A 14,619-nucleotide genomic window follows, 5' to 3' on the forward strand; every position below is an offset into this window, starting at 1 on the left:
ATGTATAAAGGTTATTTATACGTATCGGTAGTTTACCTACAATGAACGTGCAGCATGATGCGTTTGCTGACGGATGGCGGAACGCCGTTGGCCGCTATGCAGAGATAAGCCCCCATTTCACTCCGAGTCACCTTGGTCAGGGTGAGAACTTCGCCTTCGGCCGATTGCACTGAAACAGCAGTAAAAAATGGTAGGTGAAAAAGCAGGGGAAGAAAAAAAAGTCACCTGTTCCACCTTCGAAAGATTCTTGGCTCATTGTCAATCTTTCGCCCTGATTGTAAGTTTCGAAAATGGAACGCGGTTCTCCGAGCCTCGTGACAAGTGTCATTTCCACTTTCATATATCCTCGGAAAGATTCTCACTCCGCGTTTTCCCCGAAGCACCATTCCTCGTTATAATCTCGGCCTCGTCCTCCCGCTTCCAGGTGATCTTGGGCTTCGGGTATCCCCGCGCCTTGCATATCAGCTTGGCCGATCCACCCTCGGGCACCATCAAGTCTCCGCTTGTCTCCTCGTAGACGATGTCCGGCGGGATGACGACCTCGAGGTAGGCGCTCTGATGGAACGGAAGCCGGAGGAACAGAAAAAAAGATAAAAAACGGAAAATCAGATGACCTTCGAGGTGAGAAAAGGGAGCAGAGAAGCGAGAAACTCGGGAAGACAAAGATACTTGCCTGACTCTTCATCGGGTTCGTGTTGACCTGACACATGTAGACGCCCCTGTCCTCTCTTCGAGCACCTCGGATGTTCAGGGTCCAGGTGTTGTAGTCGTTGTGGGTTACCGAGAGCCGCTCGTTGTTCGTTATCACGTGTTCGTGAATGGCCAGGATCGCCTTGGTGTCGGCCTTTATCCACGCCACCTGACCTCACACACCCTTTACTTAGTAAACCAAGTATCTCGGAGGGGGGAGAGGGGGTTTATTTTACTCGTAGTAGAGCAAGACGTGCACATCCGCGTAAGAAACAACTGACGCATGGTCTCGGAATGAATAAAGAACCACCGGTTATCCAATTTCTACTTTACCCCTAATCGAACCGCGAGTTTGACGAAGTTACGAGGTCAAGTTCTATCGTTCCCCAATCCCCACGACGCGACGGAATATCGTCGTCACTTCTCTGCGTTTTCTTTTTCTATTTTTTGACGTTTCTTATTTTTCACTTCCACCGAGGGTTGGTTCGCCCCGCGTGTGGTTATGGATATGGTATCTTATTGGCATCGAATTGAACCTTTGCCATGTCGAATATTTGACCTTTTGTCAGGACCGAGAGGAGGGTATCTATCAACTAACAAAGAGGCCGCGGTGTGCGCCAGGCTGTATGGTCGGCTCTTATCGATATCTCGAAAGCGGCGAGAGCGGCGAGAGCGCATAGAATACGATCACAACGACGAAGCTGCTGCCGTTTTACCTCCACCGCTGATCGCCGAAAGGGAGAAGAGAGCCGAATGGCTTTGGATCCTATCCCCCGCTTCGGGAGATCGTGTGTGTTTGGTACTGACGGCCCCGCGAGTGCTTCCACTTATAATACATTACGGGATCCCGTAACCCCTTCTCCATTTCCATCCCCTGCTTAGCCAGCTATCCCTCGCGACCCGAACCCAACCCGCGTCCCTGAATAAGAGGGGTTCGCCTGACGAAGAATCGAATGAATGAAAAGCCCCATTTTTTTCTTCTTCTTTTTTTTTTTCTTTTTATACACGCAATTAAGAATAGCGGCACTTTTTGTACCGAGAGGAAATTCATTTTTTATAGTAAACGGATAATTCTAGTCAAACAGGTATCGTTACTATGACTGTTTTTATGATAGAAATACAAGAAAATGTAGTACACGTAATTATATTTAGTTTAATTGTAAGTACAGTGGTTAATGATAAAGAATAGCAACGTATACCGGATTTTTCTAGTCACAGCTAAAAAACAGGTTTCGTTTTTGTATCGGGAACTAAATTTTTCGATTATCGTAAAAAATGAACATAGTTATAAGGACTGTACGATAACTATGACTAGAAAATTTCTCTCGATGTACTTTCGTTTACTATGAAAAACCGCCAATAAACGATAATTCACAATTTTTCATTCGCGACTATGCGTATTGCAAAATTTTCCGTTACAAAGTTAAATTGCAAGGAATTACAATTTAATGACTCTCTTAAACAATGAAAAAGAAAAAAAAAATCGTTTCTTTTCTCTCGCAGAACAATCCCTGAACTTATGAATCTCCCGCGAAATTTTTTTACGACGAAGAAAAATTTGCGAGTATACACGACTCGTTCTTCGGTACTTGACGGATCGATTTTTCTTTTCTCTTTATCCTTCGACGGCTTAAAAATTTGAAAAATGTATTTCCGCAACCGAGATCCGAAGTTGTGGTTCCGCAGGGCTGGAGGAAGGGGTCGGGGTTCTTCGGAGATACAACGTTCCAGACACCCTTACGCATATCTCTCTAGCTGCTTCATTCGCGACCTCTTTCATATGCAAACCATCTCGGTCGCGCCATTGTGGTGCATTGTGGGATCTCTGTGTTGAAAATCGCGATACTGGATCACCGCGCCGGGCGCAACGCTCTAAGTATTTTCCTGCATCGTATCGCGGGGCGTTTTATACACCTACCTTTAGTCTATTTTGCATAAGAGAAGCGCAAATTTTTTAAACCCACCTCTCAGGTTAACTCCGAGTCTAGAATTATCTGCCGGATCGATTGATAAATAACTACCTACTGCGAAAATTTTAGTATCTAATTGAAATTCCGTGATACGCGAGGTACTTTACCCGCGATTATATTCCCTAATCTTCCATCGTCCATTCACACAACCAGGATTTAACATCTTCTCTGTTATATAATATGCATATTCAGAAGTAGACGCGATTAACTGACAATGGCGTATAAATTATATATAGTATATAGTATATATATGTCTGTGTGTGTGTACGTTTGAATGCGAACGAATTAGCAAGGTTTATACAAGGTATGCGTTTGAATTAATATAACATCCGCAACCAAGGAACAATATTGAATTCGTGATTTTCCAGTCCCGGAGGTAAAAAAATATTCTTCTCCCTTTATTTCTGTTTGTTACGCCAATCAAACGATAGCAGCGCGTGTTTCCTGTCCGAGTTTATTTCACGGTATTTTTAATTACTCGTTTCCGGCTCGCGTGTACGACGATAACAATTACCGGAAACTGGCTAGCTGCACGTTTTTTTCATAGAAAAGTGACTCGTAGCGATTAATACCGGCGGAGAAACGTGGCAAAGTTTTCTTTCTATTTTCTATTTCCCATCACCGTGTGTAAAGTCAGGATAACGTAAATAATACGAAAAGAGATTTGCAAATACCGTTACAATTTTTTACTCTTATTCTCGTGTCGTTAAATTTTTCATCGTTGCAATAAAGGTTTTATTATTATTTCATACCGTGTGTGTGTGTGTAAAAGCCGCGTGTATAGATTCTAGTTCAAGATTATATTTTCCTGCATTACGTACATGTGTACAGTTATGCACGTACGTACGTAATGCAGGAAGTTGTGGATGGTGGTAAGTATATACTTACGTACAAACATGCTCATGCAATCTTTATAATTTCATTAATCATTTATGTATGTATATACATATTCATGCTTGATTGGCATGCCTCGACGGGGTTTCAAGACTCAATTTATCGATTACTGCAGTCTCAGTTCCCGTTTTTACAGATTTCTCTTCCCCTACCATTTTTCCCTTGATTCTCCGCTCGAGCGATCCAAACGCTGGAGCTTCGATTATCGCACTTGTTCCTCTAGTACCACAATACATACGATATGTGTATATATGTACGTACGAGTATGTCCCCATTTATCGTACAACTTACAGTCGCATTCAAAGTACTGCATGCCCTAATTCGTTTAATCTTTAATTTCATACAAGCCAATTAATGCAATCGCATTCGATCGACGATCTGAATTTCTTACTTCTTTGTACCAACACGTACTCTGCAACTACTGGGGATGAAATATTATAGGTATAATTCAAATCTATTTATAGCGCAAGTGTCAAGTTTCCTCTTAAAAGCTTCAAAGGCGTAAACGATCCCCTCTCGCTATACGGCCGCTGTTCTCACGTTAGAATTATCACCTCGAAAAAATTTCCTTGACTCTAACAACGTCAATGTCTCGGTCAAGTGACCGGCGTATCACGTCTCCAACACCCCCGCACCCCCATAACCCGCCTTATAACGAGAGGCGACCAGATTTCTATGTATAATCGGTAATCAGCACTGAGGTTATACGATACTCGCGATGTATGAAATCACGAGAGAAAGCGGGATGAGATCGGAAGAATTGATCGTTGCGATTGTTTTTCTCTCTCTTTACCTTTGAATTTACCACTTTTTCAAAAACCTCTACCAATATAAATGCATAGAATGAATTTCCAGAGTGTTCAACAATCGAGAACAGCGACCGTGAAAATCTGCAGAGCGCGGTCTTTGAGTTTACGGTTGTGTTTAGAGCTACGGGTTATAGTAGTCGGCAATACCGGCTATGAATAAGGTATTTAGAAGCCATAACATCGTAATGCAGGCCATTAACTCGCCCAGATGTGTTCAAAACCCGTATAACAGTGATCGAGACCGCGTCTCTTTCGGTATTGGAAACCAACCAATTAGCCCGAGAGGTATGCATACGTATGTATGTATCTGTGTGTATATATATATATATATATATCCCCCAGAAGATGCTGCAGCAGGCAATTCAATCGCATACTTCTTGCATTTATTAATTTCATTATCAACGTGCACGTCTCAAAGCGTTTCGAAGCTTGCAAAATGGCACCTGTATTTTTTTTTTCACTTTCAGCCGAGTATTTCAACCGTCATAGATTTTTGTATTTCACGTATACGTAGAAATATAAAAAACAAACAAGACGCGTGTTTGTATAACGAGTTTTTTATAACAACCTGCTTTTAAAATAAAAGACGAATTATATCTGTCTTCACGATAATTTTTGATGAAACAGAATAGGACAAGAGAAAAACGGGAAAGAAAGGGAAACGAAAATCGAGAACATTCACCGAAGCGTTTCGCGTACGAGAGTACGAAAAAAAAAAAAGAAAGGAAAAACAATGTGACATTTTTTGCTACCGCAGAAATTCGCGTTCGCGTTTCTGGCGCAGTGTATTTTACAGGGCAACGAACCACCTGCGCGCACATTTTATCATAATGAAGAGTTATAATAGCGGCTGGCTAAACATTTATTATATACATACGTATAACGTATAATATTATGATGTAGAGCGTCGTATAAAATGTGCATAGCACGGAAGGCATAAACGCGTCAAGAATTGGTCATACGTATCAATTAATATTTGTATATAATATAATGTGTACGCGGGTGAACTAAACGGGACGAGAAATAACGAGCCAAGTGGAAAACGCGTGTAGAACGTATCGCTGCTGGGGTGGATGGGGCTCGAAATCCCGAAAGACCAAAAAGAAAGACTGGTCGAAAACTCGAAACTTTCGTGATACGAATTTTGAACTAACGAACAATCGGTGGAATTGAAATTGGGATTTTCGATAAATCACCCAGTGGAATAACGGTTTTCCCGAAAGTTCATTTAACCCGAACGCTCTTTTATCAGAAAAAGTATTTTCAGAATAGTCGGCATTCCGAATGAACAAGGCACGGAATTTGAAGATGTTGAAAAATGAAAGTTGCGAAATTAAAAATTGAGAGTGGCTGATGCTTCGAGCAGCCAAAAAACGAAAACAATTATTTGTCGAAAATCAATGTTCAGACGGAGCAAAATCTCGATCCCCAAAATGTGGAAGGACGAGAATCCCGAAAGGACGAAATACCGAATCTCCTGAGAATCCGGAATTTGTGAAATTCGTCAACTCGATCCTAGTTTTATCAAGATTATCTCATTGTATCGGACAGTCGTCCGTTTCATCGAAAGAAAAAAAAACGCAAAAGAATAGACAACATATATTTAATAACATTTAAACGTCACATCTTTGCTTCCGTACGATCAATTTATTCGAAACGTTGTTATATTTAATCGTGTACCACATTCGTCTCACTTCACAAGCGTAACAGCATCTATTAGCTGCAACTTGTCACGTTGGAAAGAGTGAATGTGTTTCGTGGATTTTGGGATTTTAACCTTTCCATTCTGTGGTCAGTCGTTATTAATAAATTCGGATTCGTAAATTTTCAAAAACGGCACGAGTCTGACATTTGAAAGTCGATTTTTCAATTCTTCGGTATTTCTACATTACAATATTCTGCCTCATTCTCAAAAAGAATTTCGTTATAAATAAATTCATACGTTATTGCGTTCTGAATTTATATTTTTCTACAAGACAATCTTTCGTATTTACGGTCAATCTACGTTTTCAGCCGTCGGTAATTTGACTTTCGGGATTTCGTTCGATCGAATCTTCAGTCTTTCGTATTTTTTTACCCCACCCGCTGAGGCAATGTAGCCGCAGTTTCTACGTGCAGCAAGGACCAGACTGTGCTCGTCGTAATTGCAGTCACCGCATCGCGAAAACTCTAGGTAGGTAAAAGTCCGCGAAGCGACGCGGTAAGTAACGATTAAGCCGCTTTTGCCCGAAGCCAGCATCAGGCGAAGCTCGACTATATAACATATACCATATACACGAGTCTCTGAGGAACTTACCGCGACACTGTAAAACTTTGTTCGGCGAGGTAGGTAAAGCGGATTTCTTTTTTTCTGTTTTTTTTTATTTGTTCCTTTTATCTTGGGAAAAAATGAAAAATAAACACAGAGCAGAAAATCGATCAAAGTTACAACGCGCATTTTTCCGCGTCACCATTTTCATGGCCCCGTCACTTCTTTAATCGTTTTTTTTTTTTTATTTTTTTTTTTCACATACTTTTCTTCAAAATCGTATCACGCATCGGTTTCAGTGCGAATTACTGTACCTTTACAAGTTCCAACCCTCGATTCTTTTTTACAACAAGATTATTGTTAACCTCGTTCTGTTTTGCGATGAAAAATTATAAACATTTTTGTTTCTATTTCCAGGCTCTCTGTATAAAATATTTTTACCTACAGGTATGTGCTTATCGTTAGTTGCAGGTTACTCATTAAATACATATGTACGTGTAATCAAATTCGACTAAATCCGGGTGCGTGCAATCATACGGTATGTGCAGTGCTTCGATCCGAGGATATGATACATTACTTATGTCAAACACGCCGATACGCGACAATTATTGTCAACATTGCTGCTGTCGAAAGTTCCCACCTCGCGAAATTAGCACAAAGAAACAAATTTCTTCCTGAGGATTAATCAATCTACCAGCAAGAAAGCTCTCGATATTGCGAAGAATGTTAAATAAATAAAAGAGAAAGAAAATTAATATCCAACGATACAGTAGCAATTATTACAGTTTAAGAAGTACTTGACCAGATTTCTGAAGGCATTGCAGATTTTAAGGAACCAGAAACTAATCGTTACTAAAGAACTATTCAAACAGTTCAGTAAAATTTTTAACCGAAGTTTGTATGAAATTCATTAAGTCATAAAATAAGGTGGGAAATTTGACCCCAGCTTAGAAAATTACACCCGTTACGAACGAATATATTATTATCAAAAATTTGTCTCCATCTCGAATGAATAATTGATGCATAATTATTAATCGATAACAATAATGTCTACTAAACACATCGCGAAATATCGGCGAAGTTTGATGATTTTGTTTTGCGGTCGAATAATACAAGTGCGAGGTTCGGGTAGAAGGACGTAAAATGAACAGAGGAATCGGCAAACTGATCGCGAGATGCACGTATATTAAACTTATATATATATATATTTATATTTATAAAAGAGGAAATTCTTGTTTTCCTCCGAAAATGAAATTTATACAAATATCTCGCGATCATGCGACGTGATAATCCTACGTAATTAACAGTAGCCTCGATACATCAGTCGATAGTTTAAAAAGTATAAAGACCATGCTCAGTTCGGAGCGGGCTGCGATGGTGATGGTGCTTTTTTTTATAAAAATATGTTTTTCAACATTTTTTTCTTTTTTTTTTTGTTTTGGTCTGGTTTGGTTTTCAAATGCAGTGCTGAAGATGCAGGCGGGCGCGCGTAGAATGCAGTGAGTAGAGAAGTGCAGGTGGATGTTGGAGTCCTTAGTGGACGTTATTTGGTAAGATATTTACCCGGGCCTTGGCGCCTGCACCGTGATCGCCACCCGCAGAAGCGGAAGAACTCACCCGGTTTCCACCCAGGTTATTAACCACACAGGTGAAGGTCGCGTCCCGTCCCTGCGAGATCGTCACGTTCTCCAGGGGGTGAAGAAAGTCCGGCACGAACCCCGTGGCTGAAACATTTCAGACAAAGCATTTCTTTTTAGTCTCCGCTTCGTCGTCGTACATTGCGAATTTTGTAAAACTAATTTTCATCTTCGTTGGTTTTAGTGGCGATTTGTTTCTTCGTTCACCTAAGATTCATTCAAATTTCCCGCCGAATTTCGATAACGCTTACATCATTTTCAGCCGCAAAATATATTTCCAGTATCCGGTGCGACTCTTAAAATACTTCGATGTACCTCGAATCAGCGATTCTGGCATCTTTGGGTGTTTTACTCTCAGTTACGCAGACGACTTCTCTAATTGGTTAGAGCTCTTGTGACGTAGTGGATGGGGCGGGAAATTCAAACGCACCGAGAACGACAAGTTGTAAATTCTAAACGTTGAGACTCGGCGAAAGATCCAAATGTTCTGAGAATTTCAAAGAAATTGGTAATCCTCGTAAAAAGTTTATCTCTTAACGTCAGCCGAGTTTTTCTATGTTTCTTTATTCTTTCTTTCTTCCCGAGACGAGGGACCGAGGATCTCGCCGGTGTCTTTTCGCAGACGACAATGAGATTGACGTTTTGATACCGTCCATGGCACGTGTCATTCGGAAAGACGTTTGTATATAGCTACTATTCCTCTGGGGTATATCTGCCGATGGTCCGGACTGTCTGTTACAGAAGAAGTGGAAAGAAGAGAAGCAGAGAAAGAGAGCAGCAGATAAAATACATTCTTCGGTCGTCTTGCGGACTCGTGTAAAACGCGCGTATCTCGCCAGGAATTCCGTGATAAAAGTAGAAAAGGATAGAAGTAGAGGGAAAAAAGAAAGGGTGGAAAGAAGGGAAGAAAAAATCGCGATAAAGTTTCGCATTGCGAAGAAACAAAAGAAGCGACTCGGTAACCGCAACCGGGAATTATAATTGCAAAGGGACCGGTAAGAAAAGTTTTCTGCGTCTAAATTCAGGAGTGAAAAATTTGAGATTAATTCGCGACAAGGAGATGAGCAACGAGAATAGAAAAATGCCCGAGAATCTGGTAATCCTAAGAAGCGAAATGACGAGCGTAGAATATTGTTTGTTTACGCAGTGGGATCAGGGAAAATCGGGGACGTATATCGGATTGAATTTACATCGTTCGGCGGATCGCTTCGCGGATATCTTGGATGGCGGTTTCAGGATCCTCCGAAAGCTCGAGCGACGGCGACGCCTGCGTCGAGCGTCGGCTGAATTTTACGAGGGTATTTGCACGGTGGCAATATTTTACGCGCCACTTAATGCCGGGTCACGTTTCGGCTCGCCCAACAGCCATCTATGAATCAAACTACATTCTAAAGATTTCCGTGCCCCTCCTCTTCTGCACCCTGCGAGATAAAGAGCGTAGTCCTCGCAAATCGTCGCCCCGCGCGAAGTAGGCTACACCTTATAAATATATCAGAGAAATTTTGCAAGAACCGACAATTTTTTATCCCCTCCGTTTCAAAAAGCCTCGGAAGCCTTCGAATTTTCCAAATTTCTTTGATTACGATTGAATTGAAAATAGCGGGTTTAGGGAAGAAAAGATTTTTCTTTCAAAGAAGAATTTTGAGCAGGTTAAGTTAAGTTAGGTTAGGTTAGGTTAGATGTGTGCTCGGCACGAGGGTAAAAGTTTTTTCTTCGAAACCTTTTTTTCACGCGGTCCACGTAGTGTAACCTGGGGACGGGTTTCGGTAGGTGGTTATAAGAGTTCTTCGCATCCTTAAAGTCGTCGATAACTATAGGTATAAGTACCAGAAACCAGAGGAGGTCGCCTAAAGTAGGCTTAACGTTGGCCGTCTGCCGACATCAAGCGAACAAATTCAATTTCCCCGCCTTACCTCGTCCCCTTTTCCACCTCCGCACATCCACGAATTTCTTATCTTTCGCCAAGGGCTGCGTTGTTGGTGTTTGTGCGACTGTGTGAGTTATCGATGCTGCGCCGCATCTGCAGCTGCGGCAAGTTATTAAAGTACAAGGTAACGGGGACATGTGAAACGTGTGTGTATGGAAGATGCTGGATACACTCCGCGTACCATACCTAGATGCTAATTTCCGCGACTGTCGTCTCCAACCCTCCAAAAATCTATTTTCATCCCGATAATTCGATTTCCGCTGCAGGCTAATCGATCCTGTCCGAAACGTTGCTCATTCTTCTCGTCAAATTTGAAATAACCGGGCCTGTCTCTCAACAACGATTTAAAGCAAACGTGTCTTTCTACAACATAAGTGAGCAGCAACATTACGACAATACAATTGGTAAAAATTTAAGAAATCACGTTGGTGAAAGTACCAATTTTACGCAACTACACGCAATTTCAATGAATGTTATACATCGCTTTGAAGAAGTAAGTATTTTTCACCCCCTTGAGAGATGTAATTCAGTATGGATGCTACGTATTCATAGTAACGATGCAGAAATAAATCTCCTGACGAAAAATACAAGTCCTCAGTTTTCCATACATACAAACAGAGTGGATTTCTAACGACCGAATGGCTCTCAACGCGCATGCGTATTAAATTCGAGAGCAATAGCAGTTGTTCCGTCAGCGCGACCAACATTGATGGATCCATATGACAGGTCGCCGCGATGTGAATAGCCTAAAGAATGTTGGTAACCCTGACAAGAAAACTGCTCTTGCTCTCGAATTTCAGCGAACGCGCATTGAACCATTCGGTCGTTGAAAAATTCACACTGTACATTTCATTACTCGCTAAAATTCGCTCGGTATTTTCCAACGGAAGAATGGCGTTGTAATTCCTCGATGTCAAGATTCCCGGGCAGCAATTTTCCTCCCCTCGATTCCGCCCTCCTATTTTTCGTTTTTCCCATACCTACCTACTTTCCTGTCGGATTAACTTCGATATCAAGTGTGACAGGCGGAGTGATATCAGGGTCGAGTATCGCGGCACGGACTCGTTGGTACCGCGTAGGGTGGCCGATGGACGTTTTCCCCCGGTTCAATTTGCGGCGATATTCCGTTGCGGGGGCTGCACCGGTTCTTGGAGAAGTGCCTCGCACAGTTTCGGAGTTTGTTTTAGTCGCGAGAAGCGAGAGGCGAGAGGCGAGAGGCGAACTGATCGACGCCGGCTTCGCCTCCTCGCCCCTCGAGGTTCACAACCCCGGGATCTCCGGGGGTGGCGGCGGCGGGAATTAGAGAGAGAAAAAGAGCCGATGGCGGGGGACCCTCGCATCCCGTGGGAGACGTCAGATAGCGCGTTATACCTTCGCGCCGACGACCCTCTTGACCCAGGCTGACCCCCGTCGCCCCCCGAAGCAACCCGACGCCCTCGACTAGTCGGTCACGGATATCAGTGACGGACTCGAACCTCCGTCGCGTTTGTTCGGGAGAAGTAGAACCGTTCGTTTATGGTGGGAGTAGGAACGTAGAAGGGTTAGAAAATGTCAGAGGCACGGTGTAAAATCGTCGGAATGAATAAGTACGCGGCACGATTCTTACATTTGATTCTTCAAATCCGAAACCCGCTTCAGTGGATATTGGTAAAATTATGTTGAAGAATTTGATCTTGTCATTCGTGTAACTCACATTTTTATTGCGTTCTTCATCCGCAGACCAAACTTCACGATAATTTTTTATCGAAATCGAATAAATAAAAACTGCCGAGCACCAGAGGATTAATAGAGAAAATCTCCGTTCACGAGTAACGAACATTTTTTTATTAAATTATTATTCACCAATATATTCTAGGTACAAAAAATCGTTATTCTACGCGACACGTGTTTGTTAATTTTTCAGAAATCAATCGACATCAACATTGTCAACAGTTAATGAAAACCGATGAGTAATCCGAGCAATAGCAATTTGAAAATTGTAGAAAATGAAGCGAAAAAAAAAAAAAAAAAAACTGACAATCAGACATTTTGATAATGTGGTATTTGTTTCTTAGATACAACCGTAAAGCTCGTATATTTCCTCTGTAATGTACGGAATGAAAAAAGTCCGAGTTTTTACTCAAAGACTGCCGAGGGAGAATTTGAGAAATAAGAAGAAAAGAAAAGAAAGGAAAGAATGAAAGAAGAAAGCAAAAGGCGAGGGAGTCTTGGAGGGGTGACTCGTTCGATTTTGATCTTTTACTACGAGCGGGGCATATTTTCGTTTCGTTTTTCTATACACCGCAGGGCGGATGTCTCCGCGTCTGACAGGTGCGACAGTCATCCCCCAGATCCCAATGTAATCGCACAAATACCTCGGTGATCTCTGGAACAGACGTCACGCACTGCAGACGCCCTTTTCTTTCCCTTTTCCTTTTCCTCAATCTCTTCGCTCATCCTCAACCCGATCAACCCCCGGCATGCCCGACAGTTTTCTCGCCACGCTTCTCTTTTCTTGTCTTTCGGTTCGGCAAAACTTTTCGCTCGGCAAATCGAGTTAAGAGTTCTACTCAACGAGGAATTAAGGCAGGGCCTTTGAACGCCTTGGCTAATTCCATTTCATTAAACCGTAACGATTAAACGTTCGGCACCTCGTGCTCTCCGGCTGTTATAGAATATAACATGCCCAACCCTGCACCCGAATCCTCGAGGCGCGAGAAAATAATAACAATAACAGTTACAGTTGTAGTTAAGAAGAGCAACAATAATTCTCGTCGATACACTCTGCTAGATACACTGTATGTATATATATATATATATATATATAACACATAGCGAGTAGCTAACGGTCGAATGATCTAACGCGTATGCGCTGAAATTCTCGAGGAAAACCAGTTGTTTTTTCAGCTTGACCAACCGTCGCAAGTTCAGATGACAGGTCGCCGCGATGTATGTAACCTCAGAAATTTTGACAGCTGTCTGTCACGTTTGCATCAAGCTGCAAGCGTGTTCACAAGGAGAAAAAAAAATATTCGTACTATTTTTCAACCGCTGTAAAAATATTGACGGCATCACCGGTAGATAAAACACTTTGGCCGTGGGAACTGGTTTGAAGATCGAGTGGGCAAATGCGAAGGTTTTTATTGGTAAAAATTATTAACATTTGAATGACAGCTGTAAAAAATTTTAGGTTATATACGTCGCGGCGACCTGTTATCTGAACTTATGACAATTGGTCAACCTGACAAAACATTTGGGGGCGGGTTTGAAGTTCCGAGTTTGAAAAATTTCGAAAGCACCTAATTCTACGAAGTAAAGAAATCAAACTTTGAAGAAACAACAAAATTTCGAACGGGCCGAAAGCCGTCGGCTCAAAATTCCGAAATATAAGATTAAGTTACGATAGAGCAAAGTTTTGAAAAGTAAAGTTCCGATGGGGTAAAATTTCGAACAATTAAAATATGCTCGCACAGCGTAGCTTAATAAACGAACGGGTTCGCACTTTCGGAACTTTGAGCGTCAGGTTTCGGACGATTCAAAACTTTGATGTTTCGTCAAAGTTTAATTTCTCAACCTCAACTTTCGCCACCAAGAAATTCGGAATTGGGCACTTTCGGAACTCTTCAAATTCGGCATTTCGACTTTGCCCCGAAAACTGCTCTTCCTTTTAGAATTTTAACGCATGCGCGTTAAACCATTCGACCGTTAGCTACTCACTCTGCGCATACAACATTCATACAATTGTGCATAACAGCTCACAGAACGCAGCGTAGGTCCAGTTACAATCTTTCACTCTGATACCATCATCAACTTGCCTAATTTTATCATACTTATAATTATTTACTCATAGATACTGGAACAGTCTTGGTCGGATGAAAACTTTTCCCAAAGTTTCCCCCGCCGTAACCTCCACTATCTGCACACTACGTCGGTACAAAGTGGTAATTTTACCTACACCGAAAACTTGAAGCTTCTTCGGCGTATATTAAGTTCTGCGACGGCTTTAAACATAATCGCCCGCTACTTTACACTTTTCCAAAGTTCGTCACATCCACGATTAGGGTAAATAAACTCGAGTTTTTGACATCGTACAACGGTAGATAATAATGTAGAATATTGAACAAATCGTTAAACCCATAAGTAGAGTCAAAACGAATTCGTTCCGTGTACAATATTAAAGTCTGGTATAAATAATGGAAACGAATATTCAGTATTTAAAGTTGCAACAACGAGACGGAATCGCTACAATACAGGCTAATGTTTGACCCGCCCACAAATATTCTCCGCACAAGGATAGAATCAAAGGCCTTCTGATCCTTAAAGTTTAACAGTATCATGGTCGACGCAAAGGGGCGAAAAGAACCCTCGTAGCTTTTGAAGGAGAAAGTAGAGTAGAGAGAGAGAGAGAGAGAGAGAGAGAGAGAGAGAGAGAGAGAGAGAGAGAGAGAGAGAGAAAGAGAGAGAG

The 14,619-nt window shown here is 41.8% G+C and overlaps 1 protein-coding gene across 1 annotated transcript in view; it reads right to left on the minus strand.

Moving 5' to 3' along the window:
• LOC124186132 (lachesin-like) overlaps positions 1 to 14,619 on the minus strand; it is a 110,857-nt gene that overhangs the window by 19,491 nt on the left and 76,747 nt on the right. Inside the window, exons 4-7 of the mRNA XM_046577560.1 lie at positions 8,175 to 8,335; positions 674 to 859; positions 363 to 555; positions 41 to 169 (exon numbers count right to left, since the gene is read on the minus strand). Of these exons, the coding sequence (XP_046433516.1) occupies positions 41 to 169; positions 363 to 555; positions 674 to 859; positions 8,175 to 8,335 (669 nt within the window). The remainder of the gene's footprint in view (positions 1 to 40; positions 170 to 362; positions 556 to 673; positions 860 to 8,174; positions 8,336 to 14,619) is intronic.

This window comes from Neodiprion fabricii, chromosome 7 (genome assembly GCF_021155785.1).
Source record: "Neodiprion fabricii isolate iyNeoFabr1 chromosome 7, iyNeoFabr1.1, whole genome shotgun sequence".
In the NCBI taxonomy this organism is placed as follows: Eukaryota; Metazoa; Arthropoda; class Insecta; order Hymenoptera; family Diprionidae; genus Neodiprion; species Neodiprion fabricii.